Raw genomic sequence first — 14,777 nt, 5'->3', positions numbered from 1 at the left:
TGAAGGCCGTCACAATCTTGAAATCTTTATCTTCTTCAACCCCCCAAAATTTAGAAAACAGCTCCGTCAAGAATTTCTCTAGGTTGCCCTGTTCCAACTCTGGGACAGCCCTCAGCCTAAGATTACATTCCTTACTTTTCAGTTCCACCATTGACAGGTAGGCTTGCTGTTCTCCTACCTGTCTTTTCAGAGGTCTTACTTCCCCTTTGATCTCTTCCACCTTCTTGCACGCTTGCTCAGCTTTTTGATTGGCTTCCGCAGCTAATTTGTAGTTCTCCGCCGTGGCTCCTTGCAGTTTCTCAATAGCCTGAGTGTGCTGCGAAACCTGATCTGTTAACTTGCTGATAGTAGATGTAGCTCTATCAATTTTAGATGACTGATCGTCCACCTTCTTATTCAAAAGTGCCAATTGTTCCAAAATTTGTTTCAAGACTGGATCAGTTCCTCCAGCTGCCATTTCTTCTGTAGCAGGCGTTTCAACTTCTTCCTCCTGCGCCGTCAACACAGTTGGCACCGAGGATCTACGATGATGAATCAAGGTTGTTTGGACAAGCTGCCCAGCTCTCTTATCTTTTTTCTTTTCTTTAGCTTCCTCAGCTAAAGCTTCCTTAGCTTTAGCTGCTCTTGTTTTCGCTGGGCCACTCATTCCCCAGCTGCTGTTCAAGGTCAAATAGTCTTTCAATCCATGAGAAAGGCAAGTCCAGAGTATAAACAATTAAACCACAAAAAAATCCCAATAAGATACAGTTCCCAGACCACTATGCCTCCGCAAATCCACTAGGGGGGGTTTTCAAAGGAAAGAAAGTTTCTTTTCCACCATCAAAGCTCCTATTTCAACTGAAATCCCCAAGTTCAGAAAGGAGGATTTCAGAAAGTTCTGTTTCAAATTAGTGCCACAAGGTAACGGAGAGGTTTCGATGACAGTATTAAAGCGATAGTGTATCCATCAATGCAACAGTTTATGTTAAGAGAAAAGTTTCAGCAGCCTGACAGTACTCATTTGCAACACTGGCAGTCCAATAACTCGGTTATCCCCTTCAATTCCACATCTCTTCACAATAGGAGGAGGATTCTCTAGCACACTGAACCAAAACATTTATTTCTTCACTCTTTTTCGATTTCTAGAAACACACAGTCTATTAATGCCCCTTCTTACTTCTTTCAAAGTCTCTTTTTAACGCTTCAGCCCGCATCGGGTTCTTTGCTTTGCTCTGATTAGCAGGACCGGAAGGCGGACTTCCTGTTACTCGCCTCCCGTTTTCAGCCGAAATAGACAAATTTAAGTTAATCCTTAATCAGTTCTTTGGTACCCCTTACTCACGGGTAGATTGCAGCCAATCTCGATGTTTTTCAAGAAGAAAGGTCGGCGCTCATCAGCAACAGCAGCGCGGCTTCACTTCCGCGAAAAGAGCGATGAACTCACAGCGCCGCTCCCCCGTTCACGATCCGGAGCCTCTTACGAGGTCCCTTCCTCGCTTCTGGGGGGGCTTCTGGCACCCGCCGAGTCCCACGGCCACAGGCTCGCTCTGCCTGCGGTTTATCTGGATGGGTCTCCGCTTCGCCGTAGCGGAGGACCCTTTTTCGCGGAGCCCCTCTTCACTGAGTAAAGAGGACCGCCATTGCCGTTTTGCGCCGCCTCCGGAAGTCCAGTATTTAACCCATGTCTGAGTCACATCATCAAGATACTGTGGATTTTGGTTTGGGTGAACTCTTCCTTCGTGGAAGTTAGATAGATAGATAGATTCTTTATTGTCATTACACAAGTGCAACATTTCACAAGTGCAACGAAATTGGATGCCATCCCTTAAAAACAACAAAAGCAAAACAACAACAACAACCAAACAAACCACATTCCAGCCGCACCCACACCCATCAAACTCCCAGGTCACACTATCGAGTTACAGCATTCAAAAAGGCCACAGCTCTTGGGTAGAAACTATTTTTCAGTCTATTTGTCCTTGACTTGATGTTTCTATATCTCCTGCCAGAAGGCAGTAGTGCAAACAGACTGTATCCCGGGTGAGATGAATCCTGCAGGATGTTGTTTGCTTTCCTAAGACAACGGGAACCGTACAGTTCTTCCAAAGATGGGAGAGGATGACCAATAATCCTTTGGGCTGTGGTTATGACCTTCTGGAGCACCTTCCTCTCCCTAGCTGTACAACTGGAGAACCAAGCACAAATACAGTATGTGAGAATGCTCTCTATGGAGCCTCGGTAGAAGGACACCAGCAGTCTCTCACTCAGATTGTTCTTCTTTAAAAGTCTGAGGAAATAAATTCTCTGCTGGGCCTTCTTCACCAGAGCAGTGGTATTTGCGCTCCAAGTCATGCCCTGATCGATAGTCACTCCCAAAAACCTGAATTCCGCCACCCTCTCCACCCGTTCCCCGTTGATATACAAGGGCTGAATGTCCGCCTTTTTTTCCCTGTAATCCACCACCAATTCCTTGGTCTTAGCCGTATTAAGAGCCAGATTGTTCTCTCCACACCAAACACAAAGCCGCTCCACCTCGTCCCGATAGGCGGACTCATCCCCTCCTGAAATGAGCCCCACCACCGTAGTGTCATCAGCAAACTTGATGATTTTGTTGCTGGAATAGATGGCTGTACAGTCATACGTATAGAGAGTATAGAGCAGGGGACTCAACACACAACCCTGTGGTGAGCCGGTGTTAAGGCTAAGGGCTGTGGACATATGTGACCCTACTCTAACCCTCTGAGAACGTTCTGACAAAAAATCCAAAACCCAGAGACAGGTGGAGTTGGAGAGTCCAATCGCCTCTAGCTTGGACACCAGTCTATGGGGGAGGATAGTGTTAAAAGCAGAGCTAAAATCCACAAACAGCAGCCTCACATAACTCCCCGGCTGCTCCAGATGGGACAGAGCAGCATGGAGAGTGGTGGTGATAGCGTCTTCTGTGGATCTATTTGCCCTGTATGCAAACTGGTAGTTGTCAAAAGTTGATGGAAGACAGGAAATAATGTGACGGCGCACCAGTTTCTCAAAACACTTCATGATGATTGGAGTCAGTGCAACTGGTCTGTAGTCGTTCAAACTACTGATTGTGGGTTTTTTGGGCAGAGGAACAATAGTTGACGACTTCAAGCAGGGTGGGACAATAGACTGGTGTAAGGACTTGTTGAAGATCTTAGTAAAGACCCTCGCCAGCTGATCCGCACAGCCCTTCAACACCTTTCCAGTGATGCCATCAGGTCCAGCAGCCTTCCTCGGATTCACCATCCTCAATACCTGTCTCACCTCATGCTCCTCTACAGTGAATGAGGGGCCCCTATGGGCTGGTGGCTGTAATACCGGCGTCTCAGGTGGCTCCTTCTCGAAGCGAGCAAAGAAGAGGTTAAGCTCCTCCGCCAGCAAAGGGTCACCGTCGACAGCACCAAGGTTAGGTTTGTAGTTGGTAATATGCTGAATCCCCTGCCACATCTGTCTTGTGTTGTTGCTCCTTAAATTATCCTCAATCCTCTGCCTATAATCCAGTTTTGCCCGTCGAATACCGCTCTTCAAGTTTGCTCTTGCCACACTATAAAGCTGCACCTCGCCCGACCTGAAAGCCCTGTTCCTTTCCCGCAACAGGCACTGGACCTCTCTATTCATCCAGGGTTTCTGATTGGGGTAAAACCGGATGGATTTATTTACTGTGACAGTGTCTGTGCAGTGATTGATATAGCACAGAACTGCCGCCGTGTGCTCCTCCAGGTCTGAACGATCGAAAATATCCCAATTGGTTCTCTCAAAACAGTCCTGCAGCTGGTGAATAGCACCTTCAGGCCAGATTTTAACAGTCCTTGATATTGTGGGAGCCCGTTTCCTGAGTGGAATATATGCTGGTACCAGGAACAGAGACATATGGTCGGACTGGCCCAAATGTGGCAGCTGTAAAGCCCTATAGCCGTGATTTACATTCGAATAAACTTTATCCAGTGTCTTGTCCCCTCTTGTGGGACATTTCACATGCTGATAGAGCGTTGGGAGCACTGTTTTAAGTTCAACATGGTTGAAGTCTCCCGCAATGATGTGCACAGCTTCAGGATACTTGTCTTGCTGGCTGCTGATAAGGCTCTGCAGGCATCCCAAAGCCAAGTTGGCATTGGCATCTGGTGGCACGTACACACCAGTTAGCATAACAGCTGTGAACTCCCTAGGGAGATAGGCTGGTCTACATTTAACAGCCACATATTCCAAATCCGGTGAACAGTGGCTGCCCACAGTCTTAGAATTATTGGACCAGCATTTGTTCACATATACACACAGCCCCCCTCCTTTGGTTTTTCCGAAGTCCATGCCTCGGTCATGACGATGTACCGCACAGCCTTCCAACTGAATAGCTGTGTCTGGTATGGACGGTTGAAGCCATGTCTCAATGACAAATAAAACGCAGCAATCTTTTACAAGGCTGTTCTTTGCTGCCTGCAGCCTCAATTCATCCATCTTGTTGGCAAGAGATCTCACATTAGCAAGGAATATGCTAGGGAGTGGTGGTTTAGATGGACTCCTCTGCAATCTTACCAGGACGCCGGCCCGACAACCCCGCCTTTGCCTCCTGTCTCTACGCCGCCTTCGCCTCCTCCCTGGAGGCATAGTAATCCATGGAGAGCCCGGTGGCCTGGCTACTCCCACAGGAACGTTATCTGGGCGAAAATAATCAGCTCTTACAGCTTGTTCACACTGTAACCCGACCTTCAGAAGTTCCTGCCTGCTGTAAATCTTTCTTGCCCGGCCAGACATACTCAGAACAAGTAAAAATAATAAAAACAAAACAAAACGCTGAAAAACAAAGGGAGAGCACTGAGCCGCAGCGTCTATGCGCGCCGCCATCTTACTTACATCTTATGATTTTAAGTTGCACGTAAAAGCAGAGAGGGGATCCGGCAGAACCAACCCCTTTCTGTATTCAGGCAACACTTCAAAAAGGAAGTGCATTATGTAGCATGGCAGGCAGGCAGGGCTCAGAAAAATCCATCCCCATAGAATCACATGCACAAAAACACACGTATATATCTATATCCATATATGCTTTATTGTTTTCTGCAAAAAGTACAAAATACATTGTGCTTACAACACAATGCATCAAACATTTAACAACAAAACAAATAGCAAACCAAGAAACCAATAGTAATAATAAAAAATTATAAAAATAATAACAATAATGAACTTATACCCAAATTAAAGTAACCACCAACCCCAACTAAACATTTAACCCACATCAACCCAACAAAAACAAAAGCAAAATTGGAACATTTTGAAACATTTACCCAATTGTTCTAACCCCAGATTTTGACTTTGGTCATTATTTGAAGAAGTGGCAAATTGTTCAGCTTTTTTTTTTATTTCAGTATACAAGTGCTTTTAGCTTGCTTGGGCAAAGGGAAGAGAATGCTTCAGTAAAAGGAAAGCCAGATGATGTTCCCAGACAAAGGCATTAAAATAACAAACTTTATTGAAAAACTTTAAAATGTATTTATATGGATGAGTAACCCTAGAAGGCGTCGGGAGAAGGGAAGATATTGCTTTGCTGCCCATTTTGGTAATCTTCAAGCAACATTTGCACAGGATTTGCAGCTGGATAATTCGCCGTTGCATAAGTGTTCCCCATTGCATGACTGTTCCCCATTGCAGACCAGGGAGTTTTACTGCTTGATGGAGTACAGAAGTTACCAGCCGATGGTGGAGGCTGCCTCATCATCTCTGCATCATAATATGGAACTGGGCAGTTGCTTGCCTTGGAAGTCTCACAAAGCCCAGTTCCACTAACAGTAGCTGGCTGGTAATGAACCGGGTTCAATTCCTGGGAGTTCTGCTGCTGTGCTGCATAGACGGGCTCTCCTAGTTGCGTGGTGCTGAGAGGTGGCTGCCAGAACCCTGCTCCTTCATAGCTTTCGGGATAATGGAAGCTGCGTGGCTGGTAATGTTGCTGCGTCGGACTTCTTGCACTGCTTCTCGGAGTGCTTGGACCTCTTCTGTCAGGGCGGCTATTAGGAGTTGTAGCTTGGTTCCTGATCATTGTTTTGGACCCAGTCATCTTTCTTCTCGCTCTTCAGTTCTGAAACCAGGTCTGAACAAAAGCTTTTGGGATAATGGAAGCTGCATGGCTGCTTTTTGGGCTGCTCCCTGGGCTGTTTAATGGACTTCTTCTTCTGTCACAGCGGCTATAAGGAGCTGTAGCTCGGTTCCTGATCATTATTTTGGAACCAGTCACCTTTGTTCTCGCTCTTCTGTTCTGAAACCAGGTCTGAACAAAAGAAAGGAGAGAACAAAATGCCCATTATTTCCAAATGGATAGGTCATAATTTCACTTTCTAGCTCAGAGGACCACCGAATATTTGTGCCTTGTGTGGTGTAATTTTTTCAGTGTGGGAGAACTAGGGACTTGCGGGACATTGGCTAGGAAAGCAATGTTGCTTAACTGTAGTTCCAGCTGAATGCTGCACATTTGGTCTCTCAATGCAAGGTGCTGAATGCTGCCATCCTAATAGGAATATCCTATGCACACTCCCTTGGGAGTTCAGTCAGGTGGATCAGGCTGTAAAGGCAGCCTAGAAAAACAGATGGTTTTATCCTCAAATTAGGTTGAAACCAGGTCTGTTAAGAGTTTTTACTGTTCAAATAATTTGAGTGGGAAGGAAAAGGAAGCCTTAATCAGGAACCAGGATTTGCGTGGCAAGTTACCTCCCCAATGAAATAAGGACATGGACACAATGATGTAAGGTTAATGGGCATAAAAGGCCACAACTTTATTGATTACGGAAATTGAAGGTATTGGCCTTAGGCATTGGCTCCTATCGACTACCCGGCATGGTGACCGGGAAGGGTTGAACACAACCGCGGGAGTCCTGTTGAAGTACGCCAACTAGGATCCCACGGGTGTCACCGCTTGGGGGCGTGCCGGGGGCCCTACCTCACAAGGCTTCGGACAAGGCCACGCCCCCCCGGAGTCCTCTACCGGACTACCCCTTCACATTGGGGGAAGGTGATGGCGCTTCCTTCCCCCCTCCATTTGTCTAACATTGCCCCATGCCAATGCCTAACCGCCAATACCGAGAACGTTGTGACGATTGCTACGAGGTAGGCGAAAAAACCAAAAGGCCGGAAATTGCGCCAACTTGGAAAAATTCCTACCAGGCCCCTTGCGGCGATCAACCGAAGTCCATAGCAACGCCAAGCCTGCCTAATCTAAGGGTGGGTGGGATGGGAAAACCGCTCCTCAGCTGGGCGAGGGGGAAAAGAGGGCGGTCCCTGGGCGTGCCTGGCCCTAAATAGCCCGAGCCGCGCCTCCCCCGCCCGCCGATTCGCGGGCTGAGTGCAGACACGCCCGGGGATTCCCCCAAGTCTCGCGGGGGCAAGGGAAGCCCCCGCGAATGTGGGAGGATCCTGCCCACAACACCCTCTCCGCTGCAAGGGGCGGAAAGGGCTTTGCGTGGCAAGTTACCTCCCCAATGAAATAAGGACACGGACACAATGATGTAAGGTTAATGGGCATAAAAGGCCACAACTTTATTGATTACGGAAATTGAAGGTATTGGCCTTAGGCATTGGCTCCTATCGACTACCCGGCATGGTGACCGGGAAGGGTTGAACACAACTGTGGGAGTCCTGTTGAAGTACGCCAACTAGGATCCCACGGGCGTCACCGCTTGGGGGCGTGCCGGGGGCCCTACCTCACAAGGCTTCGGACAAGGCCATGCCCCCCCCGGAGTCCTCTACCGGACTACCCCTTCACATTGGGGGAAGGTGATGGCGCTTTCTTCCCCCCTCCATTTGTCTAACATTGCCCCATGCCATTGCCTAACCGCCACACGAGCAAAGCTCGCCGCCAATACCTTCAAACCCGCAACCAACCCCTAATCCCTGCACTGATGTCCCCCAACCACATGTCGTTTCCTGCATCTGACAGATGCACGCCATCCCATCTGTAGAGGGCCTCATTGCTGAACTGAATGCCAGGGTGCCCTATGACACACCCACCCAGGTCCGCCACTCTACGCTCCACAGCCCGCTCCAAGACCTTTCTAGCCTTGTTGATTCCCGCGGGGCTCACAGAATCCCTCCAGATCCTCCTCTCCAGCAACGAGGACCACAAGATGGTAATTTTTGGGTAAACCGCCTTCAAATGCCCCAAATCATCGAAAATGTTCCATCTCAAATCGATAGCCTTGCGGTATGCCAAGTCATTTTCCCCCAGTTGGATTATCAGAGTGTCGGGAGGCCCCTCAACAGCAACCCTCGCAAACACTGTCGGTTTGAATTCACTCCAGCGCATCCCTCTACGCGCAATCCAAGTCAACTCAATATTTGAAGGCAGGCTCAAATTATGCCCCATTCGGGAACTCACAGCACGGTTCTTGGCCCAGTAAACTATACTGTGGCCCACCAACCAGATGCGCACTTTCTTGGCTTCTGAAAGGAAAATAAACGGAAAAGGCAAGGTCAGGACTACCCCGGCAAGTCATAGGTTCTTTCTCACATAAGCTTTATATGCATCAGATTTCCACCTCCCCAAGTCCTTGATCCTCTCCGTGGACAGCCCTAAATGAACTGCGGTGGTGGCGGCCCCGATGCGGAAGGAGTGGGCTGAAAATTCCTCCGCTGGAAACCCGCACGCAGCAAATGCCGCACGCAGCACGCGCGTGAACTGGTGTCTGGACAAGAGTGACCCGTCCGCATGTACAAGAAATGGGCCGGGGGCCTTGGGTCTCAGATAAAGAAAGCGCCGAGTGTCTCTTACTGGACAGGGGCCGCTACCCTGCACGGCCGATAGCCGTAGGAGAGCGCCCTTACCGAGCTGGTCCGTCTTAGAACTCCGCACCTGGACAATCAGCTCGGACTCGGACAGGGACAGATCACTTAATAGTAAACCTCTCTGAGAATGAGCCAACTCACGCTCACAAACTAGCTCCCCAATGCGCATAGGCGGCAGAGAACAGGCGCGCCTCATATTTTGACCAGCATATAGAGCGTAGCTTCTTGTGAATCTGGGTCAGAGCATCAAACGTCATGGGCCTCCTCCTGTCTAAGCTGGGAGGGTGCTGCCGACGCCAGCCCTCAAGAGTCTTACGGACGATAAAGGCTGAACATGGGTCTTTAGCAAATAGAGCCTTACAAAAGTATGAAATCCCTGCGGACTGAATGTTAAGGGTTTTTAGGGGCCCTTCCCAAATCCCTCAGGTGAGCCAAGTAGCGGAGAACCTCCCTCGTTGAGGGAATGGAATAAGGCCCTGAGCTGGGCCTGCTGTTGCGGAATTTTAAGAAGTTGGCCCAGGCCTTCTGGTATGATCTCATTGTGGAAGGGGCCACGGCACCGATTAAACCTTTCAACACTTCTTGCTCCCAATGCTCCAGAGATGCTCCGGGAAAGGCATCGATGATTACTCGGCATCCGGCGCTAACAAGCGGAAGCGTTCCATCTGAAAGCGAGACAAAGCATCCACGATGTCATTGTTAATGCCGGGTACGAATTTGGCAGAGAAGTATATGTTGTGCTCTAAACATAGAAGGACAAAAGCTCGCAGAAGGTTCCCAACCCTGGTGGAACAGGCTGACTGTTTAGAGAGAACCACAACTACTGCTTGATTATCCGTATTGAAGCAAACCCTGTGATTGCGGAACTGATCAGACCAAAGATGTACCGCTACTACGATGGGGAAAAATTCCAAGAAAGTGAGGTCCCGGGTGATGGGCTGGCCCTGCCACTCAGGGGGCCACCTTTTGGCGCACCACTGCCCCCGGAAATACACCCCAAAGCCCAGCGAGCCAGCGGCGTCTGATTGAACTTGAAAATCGGCTGTTAAGGACATGGAATCCTGCCATAGTGATATGCCGTTGTACCTATCGAGGAATTGCAGCCACATGCCCATGTCCGCCTTAACTTCTTTAGATAGCCTGACTCTATGTTGGGGAGCCCTCAGTCCTGCGGCCAATCTAGCTAACCGGCTGCAGAAGGGGCGACCTGGCGCCACCACTCTACAAGCGAAGTTTAGGTGACCCAGCAAAGACTGGATTTGCCTCAGTGTGATTTTCTTTAGGGGCAGAAGCTGCTGAATCAGCGCCTTAAGAGCGAACAGCTTCTCCACAGGAAGCCGAGACGTCTGCGCTACTGTATCCAATTCGATGCCTAAATAAACCAAGGAAGTTGTTGGACCCTCCGTTTTTTCGGCTGCCAGGGGAACCCCGAGTTCCTCTGACAAGGCTGTGAAGGCGTCCAGGAGGGCGGAGCAGCCCTGTGCACTGTCGGACACCAGGATAAAGTCATCGAAGTAATGGGACACGCCCACGGACCTTGATCTAAAGCAGAGGGCCCATTCAAGAAAGGTACTAAATGACTCGAATGCCGCGCAGGCCACGGAGCAGCCCATAGGCATTGCTTTGTCGACGAAATATTCCCCTTGAAATTTGAAGCCCAACCAGCGGTAGTCAGCTGGGTGGACCGGGAGAAGTCGAAACGCAGACTCGATATCACATTTCGCTAGTAGCGCACCCCTCCCGAATTGCCGAATCATCTTAACTGCATGGTCAAAAGAGGCATATTTGACCGTGCAAAATTCCTGGGGAATAGCATCGTTAACAGAGCCCCCTTTCGAGTAAGATAGGTTATGGATCAACCGAAATTCCCCCGGGGTCTTTTTCGGGACGATGCCCAGTGGGGACACGTGAAGCCCTTCGAATGGAGGTGCGGAGAAGGGGCCGGCCACCCTACGAGCTTTAATTTCTTTCTCTATCTTTTTCCTGGCTATATCCGGCCTTTCCCTAACTGACTTTTGATTTTCCGGCTCCCTGGGGGTAGGGGGAACTGTCACGGGGATTCTAAATCCTTTGGAGAAACCCTCCCAAAGGTACTGTGCAGCTTTTTGGTCAGGATAAAGATCTAGTAGGGTTTTCAGGGGCTGTAGACAGATAGGGGCATAGGCCAACGAAAGCTTGTGATTACTGGCGGCTACTGGGACCTTGCTGAGCAGGACCGGGGGCACCTCTAGCGTTGTTGTGGAAGTACCCCCTGCCCCCGAAAGGGCTGCTGCTTATTCTTAAAGCACGCGGTGGCGGGGTGGTTGCCCCAACACCGCTTGCACTCGTGGGAATACTTACAATAGGGGCGAGAACAGACACCCCGATTGAACTCCCAGCACTCGCGGCGCCTTTTTGCTTCGATCTTACCATTCTTGGCCGTGTCCTGACTTTTCTTTACTATATAGGGATTGACGTCCAAGCCCCAGTAGTTAGGGTCAGTCAGGTCCCAACGGGTGGCCGGCAGGAGAGATGCATTCCTGCGAAAATTCTCGTCATACATTAAGGCTGCGTTTTCTCCGGCGAGAGAGTACGCTGTTCTCACGTGTGACAGGTAGGCCACTAAATCCATCGCCCTCCGTGGGTAAGCGGCGCAAACAACTCCCATAAAAACTTGGTACCCATCTAGCCAATTTTCAAAGGTGCGCTCTGCCCTGGGCGTTCTGTACCTCTTTTTACCATAGGAGCGCCTCTTTTCGCCCTTTCCCGTTAGCTTGGCCGGGGGGAGAAGGGTGAAGATATCTACGTAGTCCCCGTTGAGGATCTTATTCCTCTTCTTTTGGGACAAATGGTTCCCCACTATGAAATCTGTTGGCTGGTTGGTGGAAACTTTAACGTCCTCGACCAACGCCCCATCCTTCCAGTCCAGCACCCCTTTAAAAGTTTTTCTGTGGGAGTTGGCCCTCCTTTCGTGTGCCCAAAGGGGAATCCCATGATTGCTCTCGCCTAAACCCCAGTACCCATCCATCTGATCCGCCGAATCTGACTCTGAAGAAGACGTACCTGAGTCGTCCTCCGTCTCCGATTGCTTGCTCCGTTTCCTCTTGGCAGGCGTATGCTTCTTCTTAGCCTTCCTTTTACCTCCTTGTGCCTCACCTGTTGGTGAACCAGCGCTGGCCACCGGCTGAGCACTTGGAGGATCCGGCTGCTCCCCCTCCGAGCCAGAACACGCGCTGTCCTCTGTTGAGCTGTGCTGTGACTGCTGTTCCTGAAAAACACTAGGAATGTCTGCGGCCTGTGAGCGAGTGTTGCCTCTGGCGGCCTTGGAAGGCGCCTTCCCCTTACTGGGACCCTTTGCTGGTGCCTTCCCCTTTCCTAAGCAAAGGCTTACCTTTTTAGAGATAACCGTCTGGGCACGCGTATTGGGGCGGGTTGTTACCGAAGGCCCGGGAAGTGCGTTACCCACCGCGTTCGCCTCAGGCCCTTGTTGCCCCTGGTTACTTGGGGGAGTATCAGGAACCATATCCTGAGATGGCTCAGGAGCAGGGAGTGCCGATGCACTTCCAGACTTGCATTTTTTGTAAAAGATTTCAAAAGCCATAAAGAATTGGGCAAAGTCCTGAGGGTCAAATGGCATGGCCGGTAACTGCGTGCTTCCAGCAGTGTTGGATGCGGGCTGGGCGCCAGAGGTGGATGGCTGCTGGTCGCCGCCCGAAGCCATTCCTGAAAACCCAGGTAGCACCCAGAGACTGGAAGAAAGTTCGGTATGGGCTACTCTAACTGAGTAATGCTTCACCTATTTATTTATTTATTTATTTATTTATTTATTTATTTATTTATTTATTTAATAAGCCAGAGACTAGAGGAGAGACCAGTATGGGCTTCCCCCTTCTTTTTTTTTTTGTTTAAATTTATTTATTTGTTTATTTATTTATTATTTTTATTTATTTATTTATTTATTTATTATTATCTAAATTTTTCCTTTTGTTATATATCTAACTTCTTTATTAAGCAGTAATAATTCTTTTATACTGCTAGTAGAAAAATAAGGGATCCAACTTTCAGCCCTGAAATATGACTCCTGCCACTGCTAGTAAACCTCAGATATAAGCCAAGTATAATTAAGTATGTTGCCAATAAAAGGGGAAGAAGTTACTCCTAATCAAAAGAATCGAATTTAAAATCTCGCAAGGGGTGTAGTACTACACCTCCCGCCACTAGATGGTGGTGTACGCCAGGAATTTACTCCACAAACAAACGTAGTTATATGCCCAACATTAGATAGGAGCTGCAAGCGACCTGTACTCAAAAACCCACAAAAAACTATATTAAAGTAGAGCAAGAGCCTAAGAATCTTCTAATTTATATTATAATTTGGTCGTTATTAATATGATTTCAATTACCAGACCCCTTTCCTTTATCAAAAATGGCTGCCCCCTTCAAGATGGCTGCCCCCTGTGTTCCCCACGTGGCTCCCAATATGGGGACGGGTTATGTGAGCAGCATTTAATAAACTAATAAACACCAAAAGCCGCTAAAACTATGTAAAATGCTGCCATGCAGCTTGTGCATGCAAGGCTGAATAATTGTAAAAGTATCCTGCCAGAAACACTCAAAATGGCCGCTCCGGCTTCAGCACGTGGACAAGATGGTGCTGGCAAACTGCCCACTCACTGCCCTTTTTACACGCTGGCAGCCCGTGCTGCAGTACTCAGCAATTAATCAGCAGCGCTAATAAGCACCATAAAGCCGCTAAAACTATGTAAAATGCTGCCGCGCTGCTTGAGCATGCAAGGCTAAATATTTGCAAAAGTTTCCTGCCAGTGACCTGTGCCACACACGAAATGGCCTCCCCGGCTTCACCACGTGACCCAAACAAAATGGCGCCCTCTAACTGCCCACACCCCTAGCCTTTTCCAAAATGGCCACCTCCGCTTCACCCACGTGCTCCAAAAAGATGGCCCCGACTGCTTGGCCTTACAGCGGCCCTTAAGGAAAATGGCTGCTAAGACTTCCCATGCACGCGCAAAGAGGCAGAGTGAAACAGAATCCCTGGCAACCGCAAAGAGGCAGAGTGAAGCAGAATCCCTGGCAACCGGACGCAAGGCTCAGAAAGCGAGGGGATGAGGGCTGCAGGGAAGGGTAGGAGGACAAAGGGGCACGCGAACAGAGATTGCAGAAAGGATAGAAACACCCCCGGGTAACAGCGCTACGATGCAGCACTTGCCGCTCACAAGCAAGAAGGATGGGGGGGCAGCAGAAAAGGGGCAGAAGCCAAAATCCCCCCACCCAAGTGGCAGGAAGCCCTGGCTGCCGACGGAGGAGAGAGGAAACCTGAGCGCCTACGTTACCCTTCCTGGTTTTGTCGCTGGTGCAATCCTGCTGATGGATCCAGGGAACGGGAACAATCCAGGCAAAGGGAACAATCCAGGCACACAGGGATCCAGGCAAAGGGTCAAAACCGCTCCTCAAAACCGCTCCTCAGCTGGGCGAGGGGGAAAAGAGGGCGGTCCCCGGGCGTGCCTGGCCCTAAATAGCCCGGGCTGCGCATCCCCCACCCGCCGATTGGCGGGCTGAGTGCAGACACGCCCGGGGATTCCCCCAAGTCTCGCGGGGGCAAGGGAAGCCCCTGCGAATGTGGGAGGATCCTGCCCGCAACACCCTCTCCACTGCAAGGGGCGGAAAGGGCTTTCTGAACAAGTATGGGCACAATTTCTTCCTGCAGTTGAAAAGGAGGGGACACAATGCACCCGCCCCTTACAAAAAGCCTTTACATCCACGATACAACAGCCCCCCCATAAATCCCCACAAAAACCCAGGAAAGAGGAAGTTGGCTCTTGAATACGGCACCTTTCACGTTAAGCTCGGAGGCATCAGGAAGATCTAACGAAATCGAATGACAACGATTTAAATTTATCCAGAGAGATTAAATTTATCCAGTATTTGCGGTTTAAGGAAGTCCTAGAAACCCCCACTATCCCTCTTCTTACGTGCACACGATCTTCTTCGATTCCGATGCTCCTCGCCAGGGACTCCCTAGT

General features: G+C 49.5%; 1 protein-coding gene across 6 annotated transcripts in view; it reads right to left on the bottom strand.

Moving 5' to 3' along the window:
- LOC309371141 (homeobox protein ANF-1-like) overlaps window positions 1–14,777 on the bottom strand; it is a gene marked incomplete at its 3' end in the record, with an annotated part of 80,003 nt that overhangs the window by 27,449 nt on the left and 37,777 nt on the right. The window contains exons 3-4 of one of the 6 annotated variants that reach the window (XR_014168828.1): window positions 14,727–14,757; window positions 5,938–6,073 (exon numbers count right to left, since the gene is read on the bottom strand). The exons of 1 other annotated variant lie outside the window; for it this stretch is intronic. Coding sequence is in view for 3 of the 5 variants with exons in the window: in XM_081913799.1 (XP_081769925.1) it covers window positions 6,056–6,250; window positions 14,727–14,757 (226 nt within the window). Of the gene's footprint in view, window positions 1–5,937; window positions 6,251–14,726; window positions 14,758–14,777 lie in introns of those variants that run through there. 4 more of the 6 variants (XM_081913799.1, XR_014168827.1, XM_081913798.1 and 1 more) reach the window with 4 other exon arrangements.

Source organism: Podarcis melisellensis (genome assembly GCF_964234715.1).
Source record: "Podarcis melisellensis genome assembly, chromosome: 5".
NCBI classification, from domain to species: Eukaryota; Metazoa; Chordata; class Lepidosauria; order Squamata; family Lacertidae; genus Podarcis; species Podarcis melisellensis.
The sequence above is the reverse complement of the archived record's forward strand: the minus strand, read 5'-3'. Positions and strand labels throughout refer to the sequence as shown.